The sequence below is a fragment of the Microtus ochrogaster genome, chromosome 18 (assembly GCF_000317375.1).
Source record: "Microtus ochrogaster isolate Prairie Vole_2 chromosome 18, MicOch1.0, whole genome shotgun sequence".
Lineage (NCBI taxonomy): Eukaryota > Metazoa > Chordata > Mammalia > Rodentia > Cricetidae > Microtus > Microtus ochrogaster.
In genome coordinates this window covers 52,440,633-52,455,064 of record NC_022020.1, presented here as the reverse complement: position 1 = coordinate 52,455,064, position 14,432 = coordinate 52,440,633, and the positions used below count along the sequence as shown (strand labels likewise).

At 47.3% G+C, this 14,432-nt stretch overlaps 2 protein-coding genes across 4 annotated transcripts in view; one reads left to right on the top strand and one right to left on the bottom strand.

Annotated features, from left to right (window-relative positions):
• Nucleotides 1-6,123, top strand: part of Mppe1 (metallophosphoesterase 1) — an 18,533-nt gene extending 12,410 nt beyond the window's left edge. The window contains exons 5-11 of one of the 2 annotated variants that reach the window (XM_005356218.3): nt 1,038-1,141; nt 2,144-2,218; nt 3,774-3,882; nt 4,037-4,102; nt 4,179-4,301; nt 4,980-5,120; nt 5,941-6,123. In XM_005356218.3, the coding sequence (XP_005356275.1) occupies nt 1,038-1,141; nt 2,144-2,218; nt 3,774-3,882; nt 4,037-4,102; nt 4,179-4,301; nt 4,980-5,120; nt 5,941-6,123 (801 nt within the window). Of the gene's footprint in view, nt 1-1,037; nt 1,142-2,143; nt 2,219-3,773; nt 3,883-4,033; nt 4,103-4,178; nt 4,302-4,979; nt 5,121-5,940 lie in introns of both variants that reach the window. The other variant, XM_013349526.2, reaches the window with a different exon arrangement.
• Gnal (G protein subunit alpha L) overlaps nt 5,116-14,432 on the bottom strand; it is a 111,093-nt gene continuing 101,776 nt past the window's right edge. For both annotated transcript variants that reach the window (XM_005356219.3, XM_005356220.2), the window contains exons 11-12: nt 11,266-11,333; nt 5,116-9,018 (exon numbers count right to left, since the gene is read on the bottom strand). In XM_005356219.3, coding sequence (XP_005356276.1) covers nt 8,872-9,018; nt 11,266-11,333 — 215 coding nt within the window. In that variant the 3' untranslated portion in view covers nt 5,116-8,871. The remainder of the gene's footprint in view (nt 9,019-11,265; nt 11,334-14,432) is intronic.

The following is a 14,432-nucleotide window of genomic DNA, read 5'->3' as shown; positions in this document are numbered from 1 at the left end:
CATCTAGGTTGTTTCCAGGTTCTGGCTATTACAAACAATGCTGCTATGAACATAGTTGAGCATATACTTTTGTTGTATGATAGGGCTTCTCTTGGTATTGCTGGGTCCAGGGGTAGGTTGATCCTGCTGTTGTTGTCTTTTGCCATGAAGACCCTGCAGCTTTAAATCTACAGGCTCCAGCAGTTTAAAGAGACTTTTTATTGGGAAATAGTCACGACTCCATTGACATTTGCCAGAGCAGCTCCAAAGCTATTGAAGTTTCGGGAGCTGGAAAGAGAGCGCAGCAGGGGAAGGCGCTTTGCCGCCAAGCCTGCTGGCCACAGGTGCAAAGACAGAATGACAGTGACACAAATAACTAAAATGTATAACAATTTAAAAGAGGTCCTGGATTGGCTACGAACCCATTCTCTAAACCACTGTACTTCCTTAGAAGCAGCCTCTAATTAAACATGAGGGAACAGAAATTATATCTTTTGAGCAATGTGACTTCAAAAGTCACAACACCATGCATACAGCTGTCTAGGCACATGCACAGCCTCCCCTCGATGCCTTCTCTTAAATCTAAACTGTGGACACTTGATAAACCTGACACTGCTTCCCATGACTCTTCCTGAAACTCTTTTCGGTGTCATGAGCCATAATCCTGGCTTCCCTGAGTGTCGAGTCCCTAAGTGGGAAAAATTTTCAGCTTCCTGTAGCAAGTTCTACTGCATTTACCACAACTGCTAATAGATGTCTTGGAAAAGAATTAAAACTTGGTCCCTCCGTGGTGGTGGACTCCTTCAGCCCCAGCACTTGAGAGGCAGACACAGGCGACCTCTGGTCTACAAAGCTAGTTCCAGGACAGTCAGGGCTATACAAAAAAACCCAGTCTCGAAAGATCAAACCCAACCCAACCCAACCCAACCCAACCCAACCAAACCAAATACTTTGTCATTGTGTGGAAGATGGGTTGCCTTCTCCAATCAAAACAGGATCTTGTTTTTGCCAGAGGAAGGAGGGTTTGAGGCTCTCAACTGTGGCTCTTGTTCCCGCAGGCCTGGGTGGATGATGTCCAGCGGTTTCAGAAGATGTTCAGGCACGGCAGCCACGTGCAGCTGAAGGTGGTTATCGGCAATCATGACATTGGCTTCCACTATCAGTGAGTACTGTGTGGAAGAATCGCACCCCAAGAACGCTTGCCCAACCATTATTAGTGTTTTAAAGTTGTCAAGACTTGGGGAAAGCCATATTTGTGTTTCACTGAAGAAATTTGTTTTCCTTCAAAGATGGAAGTTCGGAAATGGAGGCTCCTTAAGGAATTAAAAAACTTTTTTTTGCCGGGTGATGGTGGCGCACGCCTTTAATCCCAGCACTCGGGAGGCAGAGGCAGACGGATCTCTGTGAGTTCGAGACCAGCCTGGTCTACAGAGCTAGTTCCAGGACAGGCTCCAAAAGCCACAGAGAAACCCTGTCTCAAAAAACAAACAAAAACAAAAAAACAAAAAAAAAAATTTTTTTTTGGCATATCTATACCCTTGGCAAATACCTAGCATGAGTGAGTTGTATGTGCCATGAGAAGAATCTAACTTAAAATGTAACTAATTAAATATTTTTATTTGTTACTTTTTGAGGCAGGGTTTCACTGTGTAGCTTAGGCTGCTCTGGAACTCACTATGCAAGCCAGGCTGACCCCAAACTCTGCCTGCCTCTGCTCCCAAGTGATGGGATTGAAAGAGCCACCACACTTGGCGATTTATTTATTTATTTTTTTGTCTGACCCTCAAACTTGCGATCCTCCTGCCTTCAACCTCTGGATGAAAATGGACACTTGATGTCAAACTGTTATTGAAGTCAGAATATAAGTCCACACACCGCTGGCTAGCTCACACTATGTGTGCTATGACGCTTCTGTGGCAGACAGTTTTAAGTACTTTCTGTGTACCAGCTTCTCCATGCTCTTTTGCCTATTGTCCCACTGAGGTCTCAGTAATTCACCCCCCCCTCCCCCCCGCAATAAACACTGGACCTGACCTTTGAGCCTCAATTGCCTGAGACCAGTTATAAATGCCAGATTGTGGAAGCTATTTTTCATATTCATGGTAACGTCACAGTGCTAAGACAGCTTGGCCTGAAAAGGGTTTCTTTTTATAATTGAATACAGGATGAGTAAATACAGAATAAAACGATTTGAAGAAGTGTTCAGCTCAGAAAGGCTCTTCTCTTGGAAAGGAGTTAAGTGAGTATTATCTACGAATTCTTATGGAACTTTTTTAAAAAATAGATGAGGTGCTGGGGGTGGATCCCAGAGCCTGAGAACCCTTCGCTGAACGGTGGTCCCAGCTCAAATCCATTGTTGTTCAAAGGTGGTTGCCATATGGTCAGGCCCGTGTCCTGTGTTACTTGGTACCATGCTTGCTTGATGGTCACTGTGGGAATTGACAGATAGGAAACTTAGAACCAGCCACAATGAACAAATCAGTCTATGACTCTGCCTGTTCACGGTGGGTGTGGCATTGTCTGCACTGTCCCAACTGTTAGACATTCAGCAACCCACTTTGTCAGGGTGCTTTTCTGGCTCTTTTTGTTTTGCTTTTGCAGACAGGGTCTTGCTATGTTGTCCATGCAGTGGCAAACTCCTGAGCTGGGACTGTAGGCTCATACCACTGTGTACATCGTGAAGCACTTTCTCATTTGATCCAAATGTATTGGTACCATTTTACAAAGGTCACTCCGATAGGTATGATATCCTGGCACTTGGTGCCAAGTGTGTCAAATGTTCTGTAACACTCTCTGACTTCCTAGTTCATCAGCCTTAACCTTTCGAAGAGAGCAGCCTAGCCCTTAGTCTGGTTATTGGATACCCACATCCCCAAATGAGGCCATAAGCAGGGGCTCTCTGGACCTATTCTGTGTTGTCTGCCAGTACAACTTCCGGGACTGTGTGCTCTGCTCTAGTCCACACAGTGGAGGGAACCTCTTCTTTTTAGTCCTGTCCCTCTGTGGTCCCACAACTCTGCTGATGGCGATACAGTGAGACCCTCACTGTAAGGAGCTGGTGGTGAAAGTAGCATGGGTTTTTCACCAGTACCCCTCTTTCATAGCCATGCTGCGGCCACAGGGCAGTCTCCAGCAATACCTTCCTTTGTGTAGCCATGGGACTGATGTCCCTGAGTGACTTCTGTGGAACTGTAGTGCTTCAGACATGCTTGCCAGATTTCAGGTCACTTCAGTTCCCTATACCAGAAACTGGTTACATTTTAACGAGTTTGCTGACAAGTACCTTTCCCATACCCAGCTGCTATTTATTTGCACAGGACATAAAAGCGTTATTTTTGTGGGAGTCCATTAAAATGTGACAAAGGCAGAGGCTAGCCATTCTTGACTTTACCATCTTGGTTAGGGATTATCCAAGCATCCAGGTGATGTAGGCTTTCTGGTCATCCCTACGCTTGCACAGGTGAGACACAGGCGCAGGAGCTTGCCCAAGGACATGCTTCTAACTGGATGCTGGTTTGAGGGGTTGTCTGACGTGTAGGATTTCCCACAAATTACAAGACAGTTCTTTCTTTCATTTGGAGCAACAGAAATAAGCCCAGCTTTGCTGAATCTTGGATATAATGCTATTGTTTTGCCAGTATTAACTCACAGTCAGTTTAGCCAGGATTAAGCTGCTCTTGGGCCTGCTTCCTCATTCTATGGGTGTATAATGCTGTTTCCATGGGGACAGTGGGAAAAGCGGCTCTCACACGTGCTCAGTGGCCTGACCTTCTGCCCGCTCCTGTCTGCCTCAGTTTTGTGATGGTCAACAGCGTCGCCATGGAAGGGGATGGTTGTAGCATCTGCTCTGAAGCGGAAGCTGAACTCAGAGAGATTTCTCGTAAACTGAATTGCTCCCGAGAGGTAGGAGACCATGGGAACAGCATAGGCCTCTGCACTCGTGTCTTCCAGAGGTGCCAGAGTCGTGCCCTGGCTGTCAGTTGCCCAGCTCCCCATCCCTCTCCCCGAGGGCAAACACTGGGTTTGCTGGGTTAACAGGGTGACTTCTGACCAGCAGGTGCAAGGATCCAGCCAGTGTGAAGGTGAGCAGCGGCTCCCCTTTTCCGCCCCCGTGTTGCTGCAGGTGAGCTTGGGGAGGAAGCTAAGTCCAACCAACCACGCTTCTGAGAGTATCACTGATCCACTTTAATCCCGGACAGCACTACCCTCTCTACCGGGCCAGTGATGCTAACTGTTCTGGTGAAGATGCTGCTCCTCCAGAGGAAAGGAATGTCCCCTTTAAGGAGAAATATGATGTTCTTTCTCAAGAGGCCTCACAAAAGGTGTGTGTGTGTGTGTGTGTGTGTGTGTGTGTGTGTGTGTGGTGATGTGACTGCATGCCTGTGTCACATGGGGACAGCAGGATGAACACACAGGGCCTTTGTGGTTACTAGCTTCACGAAGGGGAGGGCTTGGACACCATTTCAGATTTCAGCTCAATCCCTTTTTCCTTTTCTCTTTGGTAGATCCACTCTTTTTCCTAATCTCAATTAAAATTACATTCTCGACTAATCTTTACACTAAACATTTTTAAGTCAACTTAAATAAATTGAGTGTAACTGAAATTTAGAGTCTAATTTGGGGTGATTTAATTAGAAATGTACTTTTATATATATATGTACACATAAACTATTTCATTTATGTATAATATAGAAATATATTAAAATGTAAATTTATAAATGCTAAATGTAAATATAAATTTATATTTCAAATATATTTGTGGAAAATATTTATGAAATAAATTTATAAAAATAAAGTAATAATATACAAGTCTGTGATAGGAAGAGTGGGTTCTAAGGTTTACTAGGAATAGGGAATCTGGGGAAAAACAAGCCTGCCCTACCTATTAAGGATTATCGTTATTTGAATGGAGTGGGTGGTCCTGTCAGCGACCCTGGCAAAGCCATGGGTGTATCAGTGCCAGTCTGAGCATTAACTCCCTGCTTCTTCTTGGCTGCCAGCTGCTGTGGTGGCTCCAGCCTCGCCTGGTCCTGAGTGGCCACACACACAGCGCCTGTGAGGTGCTCCACCCGGGAGGAGTGCTCGAGGTGAGCGTCCCATCCTTCAGTTGGAGGAACAGAAACAACCCCAGCTTCATCATGGTAACGTAAACCTTTATTTTTATCTGAAAGCTTTCTGGAGTATTGAGATCAACACAGGAATCAACTATTTAACGGCTGCAATCTGTAAAAACATACAAAAGCCAGAAATCAATCGCCCTCCTTGTACTCTGAGTTGTATACACCCCCTGTCTGTAATCACCTGTCTGGGGACACACAGGCAGATCATGGCTTCAGAGGGACTCTGAGGAGCATCTGCCAGAATTTTATCTCGAGAGCAGAGGTGAAGTAGACTTTGTCACCTCTCATTTCCTAAGTGTGCCAGGCGCACGCTGCTACAGAACCCCCAAGCTGGGGAAAGGTGCTGACTCAGTGAAATGCCTCCTTTGTAACCATGGGTCTTGCACTCAGCCTCATGCTGCTGTTCTATGGTTCTACCTAGAAAAAGGTGGGGGCCCCGTGTGTTTTCAAGTTCAAGTAAGGGAAAACATTTGCTGCCTTGATTCCACATTGCGAACTGTGGAGAGGCAGGGGTACTCTGGGCGACAGTGACTGCTCTGCTATCAGACGGCAGGGACACTCTGTGCTCTTGTTCCTCTGGGACTGATGCCTCTCCGTCTCCCTTCAGGGCTACTCTACTATGTGACCTTCCCGAGCCAGCAGAGCTTTGGTGTCTTTCTTTTGCTAGCACCTCTGTGGCCGGTGGTGACTTGTGATGCCCAAAGCCCCTTGGTCCTGAATGAAGAGGGCTCTTCCCTCCCGAACCCACCTGTGGGGGCCTAGAAGACAGCCTCTAAGTCAGATTGCTGTGCCTGGGACTCACCCTTGGGACTCACTCATCAACTTTCTATTTCTTCCCCAGGGAAGTCTGACATCCAGAGACTACGCTCTCTCCAAGTGCTACCTCCCATTTGAGGACAGGGTGCTGACCACCTATGGCGCGGCGGTTAGCTTCCTTGTGCTCCTCGTCTTAGCTCACTTTGAACGCTTGCCTTCCTCTCTTCTGTCTGGTTGGAAGCGGTGGAGAATGCACACGAGAAGATGATGAAGCCAGTGATTGTTGCCTCTTGGTAATATAAATCAACACCAAAGGCATAGGACTTGTGGTGGGGCTCATGTGAGCCGCGGAGGTGAGCAAATAGTAGTGATTGTCCTTGTGCGCATCATGGGAATGCCAAATCATCCACGCCAGTGGCTGCAGAGTAAACGGCTGCCTGTCCTGCTCTCACGCTATGAAAACGGAGCATGTACTCGATAACAAGTCTTTTTGTTTTATCAAATATATGTAGAATCAAAGGTTGCATCTGTACAGTATATAAATGTCATGGACACTGTCACTAGCATGCACAACACACAGCCCTTGCTTCCCCAGAAAGGACCCGGCAGTCTTGGTGCACGTTGGAGGCTTCGTGTGTACCGAAGAGTTGGATTTTCTCTGTCCCTCTCTGCAGTGGCTCTCAATTTCTCATAGATCATGAAGTTGTATGCTCAAAAGGACAGATTCAATATGCAGGAACTTGTTTCTGTGCTGATGGAACCAGATTTTCAGTTAAGTGTGACTTTTCTCTTTAGGAGAAAAACCTGTCACATCTGATTCAATGCCTGTTGGTGATTCAAACTTCAAAAATGGAGGACCTGGATGTTTGAATTTGAAAATAAAGCATATTTTTTTTTTCCCTAAAGGAGTCTGGATCTTTATAATGATCGAATGTTATTTATTTATATTTCTTCTATTCTGATTGAGCTCAGGGCTTCTGCATGCTGAATGTGTGCTCTGTCAGAGTTATACATTCAGCCCCTAGACCACTTTTAAATAGTTCTTTAGTAACAGGGAACTGTTAGTGGTATAAAACTTCACGTGTATGTGTGTGTGTGTGTGAGCTTTTCTTCTTGCTTGGAACGTGCAGGGGAACTGAAAGTCACTTTCCTGCCATGTGTGGGCTCAGCCGGAAGTTTGTGCAGCAGTGGAGAGTGGCACAGACAGTGGCGAGGAGCGTGCTGTCGCGACCGAGGCTGCCATCCTTCCCCAGAAGAGCGTCTCAGCCACGATGAGTGTACAAAGCATTATGCAATGCTGACTTAAGTGGAACAAACTTGAGAGAACAATAAGTAGATGAATAAGTAAAGCAACACAGGCGGTCACTCCTGTGTGTTTGTACTGTTGAATATTTAACCTAGGACATCTTTACAGAAAACTCTAAGCCTAAGAGAACTATTCCCAGAGCCTTGGCCGTAGGTAGCGCCAACAGTGCCCTGACGCAGCTGCTTTTATGTTCTAGGCGTTCCTACCGTAACTTGAGGTCGCGGCTGCAGATCTCACATGTGGGGAGCAGCCATACAGTCTGTCTTTATATTTAAAACAAAGGTTTTTGTGGGGCTGGCGTCATGGCTGTGGATAAGGATTAGCAGTAGAGTGCTTGCCTAGCATGCTCCAGGTGCTGGGCTCGTCCCTAGCAATGCAGATAGATAGATACTAAGTAAATAGCTTTGTAGTATTTCATCTTCAGAAGGTGCTGTCCTTCCTGCCCTCACTCCGCTACAACATTGACGCTACTTTGCTTTCCTCTGGTCACCTGTTTATCATAAGATGGGACTGTATCTAGAACTTAACTAGGGGGTGGTAGGCCTGCTCCTGCCTAGGGAACCTGAAGGAGTCTTCACAAACATTTCATCTGTGTGGGGCGGGGAGGGGGAGGGGGGAGAGAAAACCCTTAGTACCCTAAAAAAAAAAAAAGTAGCTTCTAATTTATGCCTTGGAATCGGGTGGTCCCAAGTGTTTGCAGCAGCTGAGATTCAGAGCAATGAAAGCAGGCGGCTGCGACAGTTCCAGTGTTGGGATGGCACTGCTGGTCAAGTAGATGATTCTGTAACGATCGTCCATAAATACCAACCTGATAAAAAAAATATCCCAAGATGAACAGATCCCACCGATTCCCCACTGTGTCTGCAGCAGGTTGTGCGGACCGCAAGCTGCTTGGCACAGCTGGGACACATTTCCTTACAGGTGGGGCCATCACCAAGGCACAGAACGCTACAAGGAGGAGGTTTTGTTAGGAGTCATACAAAAGAGTATTACATTGTGCGGGTCTGTACAGTCTAGTAAAGCAACAACAAAGAGGAACTAGGAAAGACCATGCCCAGCTATCAGGAAGGTGTAGAGGACACCGCCATGTATAGACAGGACACAGTTTGCAGTAGTGAATGGGGCAGCTTTTCTGCCTAAACATAAGAGGCTCTGAGAGGCCCTCACTGCAACCGTGGCCGGAAAGAATTCCTCTTGCTCTGTGGCTGGCTCGGGTCTACTCTAAGCATTGGGCCAGTGCAGATCAGAAGGGGCAGCTACCTGCTAGCCAGAAAGAGCCACAGTCCATGGTGATCATGCTTGATAATTTGAAACAATGTATTTCTCCGATTTACCACGCTGCCTTTGATGAGTCAGCCCCTCGACCAATCAAAGAATCGATAGGTTCCCACTCAGACGGGTCACTGCAGTATCCCCCACGTGAGAGTTGGTGGCTTTGCAGTGATACAGATTGGTGGTGGGAGGCTGTGTAGTCCAGTGAGAAACAAAAGCTACAGAAACCAAACCTGGGGGACAGAGGTAGCCAGAGGCTTGGTGGTCACACGTAGGCATACCTAGGACAGGACAGGTGGCAGCCCCGTGACACTAAAACACTCACTATGCCCTACCATGGCTCGGGGTGGACAGACACGCAGGCTGGGGAGATACACCGCCTCCTGGGGTGGCCAAGAGGGAGGAGAGGCGGCAGTGAGGAGGAGGGGTAGGCAGTCCTCACAAGAGTTCGTACTGCTTCAGGTGCATCCTCTGGATGATGTCACGACAGTCGTTGAACACTCTGCGGATGTTCTCCGTGTCCACGGCGCAGGTGAAGTGGGGGTAGCAGTAATGTTTGCCATCGCCTGTGGCTGTACTGATCCTCTGTGGAGAAGAAGGTTGTGCTCAGGACAACAGGGCCCCAGTGCCATCAAATGGGAGGACAGCTTAAGGACCAGATAGAGAGGCTAGAGAGGACTTGGACCGACTGGCTTCCCCAACTGCTCAGGTACCAAGCATGCCCCAGGAGAGAGTTAAACATCCCTCAGCCATAGGCACTGAATCTGAGCTGAGGCAGGCTTTGGAGAGGGCAAGACAGGCCAAGATTTCCCGAATAGAAATTTCCAGCATCTATGTTTGTCTATGTTGCCCTGGTGGACAGAAGTCTGCTTGCAGAAATATATCCTGCCTGGATATGTGGTAGTTATGGCAGCTAGTGCATGCCGTTGAGGTGGGGGCAGGAGCTTGTCTCTAACTCAGTTTTAATTCATTTATATTTACTTTGTAGAAGGGTCTAGCAATACTGCCCACACCAACCTTGAACTCCAGAACTATAGCCATCCTCCTGCCTCACCATGCAACTCCTGTGCCACCCGATGCAACAAATTTATTTAAGAGTCCCACATGTGATGGGTTGTATCTCAGGTATACATTTTCCACACAGGTGATCTAGCTGGCAGTGGACTGTTGCCGAGTGTGTGTGTGTGTGTGTGTGTGTGTGTGTGTGTGTGTGTGTGTTGGAGAAAAGTTCTTTGCTGTCAACGGTGGGAAGCACAAGGTTAAACATGGTCCACCTGGGACAGAGAAAGGTTGGGCTGAACTGTATTTCCAAACTTATGTGTTGGATCTGAACTCTCCAGGGCCTCAGGATATGTCTGCATATCTTTTTATTTTATTTTATTTTATTTTATTTTATTTTAAATATTTATTTATTATGCATACAATATTCTGTCTGTGTGTATGTCTGCCGGGCAGAAGAGGGCACCAGACCTCATTACAGATGGTTGTGAGCCACCATGTGGTTGCTGGGAATTGAACTCAGGACCTTTGGAAGAGCAGGCAATGCTCTTAACCACTGAGCCATCTCTCCAGCCCCTGTCTGCATATCTTTATCATATGATATGACAGGATCTTCAAAGAGACAGTTATGGTTAAATAAAGTCTTTAGCTTGAGCTTGAGTCTAACACAGCTGTCCTGTAAGGTGTCCCTGTAAGGGGAGGAGGTCAGGACACAGGCATGGAGATGCTGATCACAGGGACACAAAGTGGGGATGCTATCCATGAGCTGAGAAGAACAACCTCAGGATTAAGTCCTTTTTTTGGCACCTGACTTCAAACTTCAGCATCCAGAGCTCTGAGGAAGCATTCCCATTGGCGAGGCCTCTAGTCTGTGAGATGTTGGGGGTCTATGGGATGTTGCTTTGGCAGCCCCCAAAGCCCCAACAGAATCATACATACTTTCTAGCTACAGGTGATCTCTGGAAGCATCCCAGGGCCTCCTTTCCAACATTTTTTGTCTGCAAAGCATCTTGGGACACAGCCTTTAGGGAGCTCTTAGGACCACATCAAGGGTCTTGAGGAAATGTTCATCTGGTTATAAAACTCCTGAGAGGGGTCAGAAGGGATGTTAGCTTCCCTTGTGAGTCTGTTTGTTGCTGGGGATGGAATCCAAAACATCAACCATTGCAAGGTAGGCAAAGTACCCTACCACTGAGCTATAGCTCTGGCCCAGTTTTTCATTTTCAAGCTTAAAGACATTGAAATGAATGCCTGCTCACATGCACCTCTAATCCCAGAAGTGTAGAGGTAGGAGGATGTAAGTTAGTGGCCAGCCTGGGCTACGCAGAGATTCTGAGGCCAGCCCGAGCTACACATACTGTCTTAAAAAAAAATCAAGGACTGGGATATAGCTCAGTGGTATAAATGTATATCCTGGGGAAAAACCCAATAAACCAAAAACGGGCATGACAAGCATGGCAAGTTGATAGAGGGAGGGGGCAGTATTTGGGCAAGTTCATTTTCATTTTCATGCCAACCTGCTGGTGCTTTTGCATGGAGGAAGCAGACACCAAGGATTGAATGTGTGCACATTAGACCCTGCAGGACTTGCTCCTGTTTGGGAGACACGTGTGTGAACAGAGTGTGGCCCTGTCACCTGCTCCTCCCTTCAGTACCTGGGTGAGAGATGTAACCTCTCTCACGTCAGTGTGCCGAGGCACGAGAGACCAACTGCTTCTCTCTTGGCTCAGGACTTAGGGAGACAGTGAGACCATGAAGGGCTAGTTAGCAAGCTGCAGAGAGCAAGGTTATTAACTGTAAAGTAGACATCACAAGGGCAACAGAATTGCTTACCAAAAACAGATCTCGGATAAAGAACTTGGCTCTCGTAACTTTGGGATCTTCTCCCGCATCCGGTGTTGCTGTTGAAATTAAAAATGGAATTTCATTTAACTGACGGGAAGCAAAGATACAGAAGAATGGCAACGCAGAAGGAATTAACCACACAGGGCTGTGTGTGTTCATGGCATTAACATTCATCGCAAGGCAGGGCAAAATTAAATGTAACATTTGATTTTCCTTCTCCCAAAGCGTTTTAATTCTCATGGAGCTCTGAGAAAATGTCGCTAGTCCTCTGGTCTGGGTGCTGTGTCTACTCTCCTCATACAGTGAGTGTCACCCAGTGGGATGGCTCCACTGTAAGGGGCTCTGCCACGTTGAGAGGGATACGCCACTTATCTACAGGAGCCGGAAGGAGACTGGTGTCTTCCACCGGCTGAGGACACAGAACTCACAGAAGAGAGAGCTGGCCTCTGTAGACTTCAACTCTGCTGGGGCCTTGATTCTGGATTTCTCAGCCTCCAGATCACTTTGTTTACCAATCACCCTGCCTAAGGAATTTTGTTATGGGAACCTAGACAGACAGGTTACTACGGCAAGTAACACTTGCTCCAGAAAGCATCTAACTGGATTCTGGACAATTCTGTGTCCCCTCCATCTTCCACTTCCTCTTCCAAGCTATGGTAGAGAGGAAGGCTGTGCTGTCTGGGATGCACTCCACTTTTTAAAATCAGCCTTGTAGGAGGACTCTCTTCAGGCTACTGCACAGACTCGGGTTGGGGGTTCTGGGAAGTCCACTGCAGGAGACCCTCTGGCTATCAACCCAAGTATGTCCTGGAACCTCAGGGTCTGGTGACGTCTCTACCTCTGGAGATACTCTGGTCATTCATTGACTGGGAACTGTGCACTCACTCGTTTTATGAAGGGATAACTTATAGACCCTTAACTGTACATATTTCAAATGTACACTTTGATACATTTCAACATGTATTGGCTTATCAGATTATCACTGTGAACAAAATAATGAGTGATCAAAATAGTATTCAACACTATTAGAAGTGCCCCCATTTTCTTCTGCAGCCCTCTCTTTCTGTTCCCAACCAAGCAAGTATGATTCTGGCACTGCAGTCTGTGTATTTCCTATACTTTCCACAGCCTGAAGTCCTCTTGGCTCGGATTCTTTTATCCTGTGTAATTACTGAGTCTTTCACCCATGCTGCATGGATCCACACTCCCTTGCTTTTCTTGCTGGCTGCATCTGAGTTGAGGATCACCAAGCAGGATGGTGAGTCTGGGCTACCAGCAGTCACTATCCATGCCAGGGAGTGATGGGTGCCCTGGAGCCACAGACGAACCGGACACACGGTACTGGGTGAGCACTAGTCATTGGGCCTGGCACTGTGGCTGGAACCAGGGTCCCTTCAGTGGTCACAGTGAATCCCTTTGGTGTTCCTTCTCTGGGAAGCTCCACTTCCAAGGGCAGAGTGCATGCCACTGGGGTGGTGCTCTTTAACGGGGCATAAAGGTTTTGGAAAGATGGCTGTGCCAAAAACCCAAGTGCTCAAGCAAACATGCATGCATGTATGTGTGAAGAATGTATGCACACACACAATATGCATAGCCAAGGAGGCTAAGCTGAAAGCTGGGAGTCACTGAACAGAGTGAGGTCAGAACCACACCTGGAGAAGTAATGCGTGGAGGAGGGGCCACAGCACTCAGTTGCTGGCTGGCCTAGGGGGCAGTGAGAGACAGGAAGTATCTGGGCAAAGAGGCAAGGCAATCTCCTGGGAAGACAGAGAAGCAACTGAAGCCACACCTCAGCTTTTCCCGGAGCCCTGGCTCAGCCTGGAACAGCAACTACCCAGACTGTGAGGTGAGATCTGAGAGTGCTCTGACTTCCAAAGGGCCTGTAGCAGAGTGTGGTGGTGTGCTTCTCTAATCCCAGTACTGGGGAGAGAAGGGTGGGCAGGTGTGTGTGTGTGTGTGTGTGTGTGTGTGTGTGTGTGTGTTTTCTCTATGAGTTCAAGGACATTCTGGTCCACATAATGAATTCCAGGCCTGCCTGAATTATGTAAGACACTGTTTCAAATCAAATCAAACCAAAGCAAAGCAAAGCAAAGCAAAGCAAACCAAACCAAGAGCAAACCTCCAAACTAAATAACCAGCCACACCAAACAGAAACAAAACGGCAGCAGTCAGGGCTGGTTGCTAATTTAACAGCGCATGCTCTGGGCACACAGGCTGCCTGAGTTACTAACAAAGGAGAGGCTGTCCGAGAGAACAGAACTGCACCCCAGGCCCTCTCCCCGCATCTGCTGATTCTCATGAGGACTGGGCCCATGTCGTTCAGGATTTTCCTAGGACTGCACTAAAGCCAGGACTTGGGATAATGGGTGGAGAAGATGAAAGGGAACCTAAAGAGGGAAGAAGTCTGAGGTTTTTCTGTCCTCGGTAGTAGTAAGACACGCGGTCCCAACTCCAGCTCTAGATTCCAGAAACACCCCTTTCATTTGGCTTTATCTAGCTCATGGGCTAGATAAAGAATTGGTCTGACTTTTCCTTTTAGCAAATCACTCATAGAAATGCCCAGTGGCCCAACGCACACTGCAAACTAAGCACAGGAGGGACATGGATGACAAGATCTGGTTTTCCTTCCTCAACTTAGCACTGGGCCCGCTCTCTGGGGAGGCTGGTATAGCTGGTTACCCAGCGGGGCCCACCAGTGTGGCCACCATGTAAGCCCCAGGAGTGGATGACAGCACAGGCTTGGACACCAGGCCTGTCTGACCTTCCTAGCTCCACTTATGTGGCCTGGAGCAGGATGTATCCATTACCTCTTATTCTAAGGCAGTGCTTTCCAGCTTTCCTAATGCTGCGACCCTTTAACACAGTTCTTCATGTTGTGGTGACCCCCAACCATAAAACTATTTTATTGTTACTCCATAACTATAATTTTGCTACTGTTATGAATTGTGATGCAAATATCTGATATGTAACCCAAGGGGTCACAATGCACAGGTTGAGAATCACTGTTCTATGGAGAAAAATAAAAGAAGTCACCACCCACGGTTACTGTATGGGGTCTGAATGATGTCTTTGGTCCCCAAAGACCCAGCTTGTGGTATGAGAGAACTTATCCAGTATGACACAGTCACACCCACAAACAGCCCTTCCTTATATGG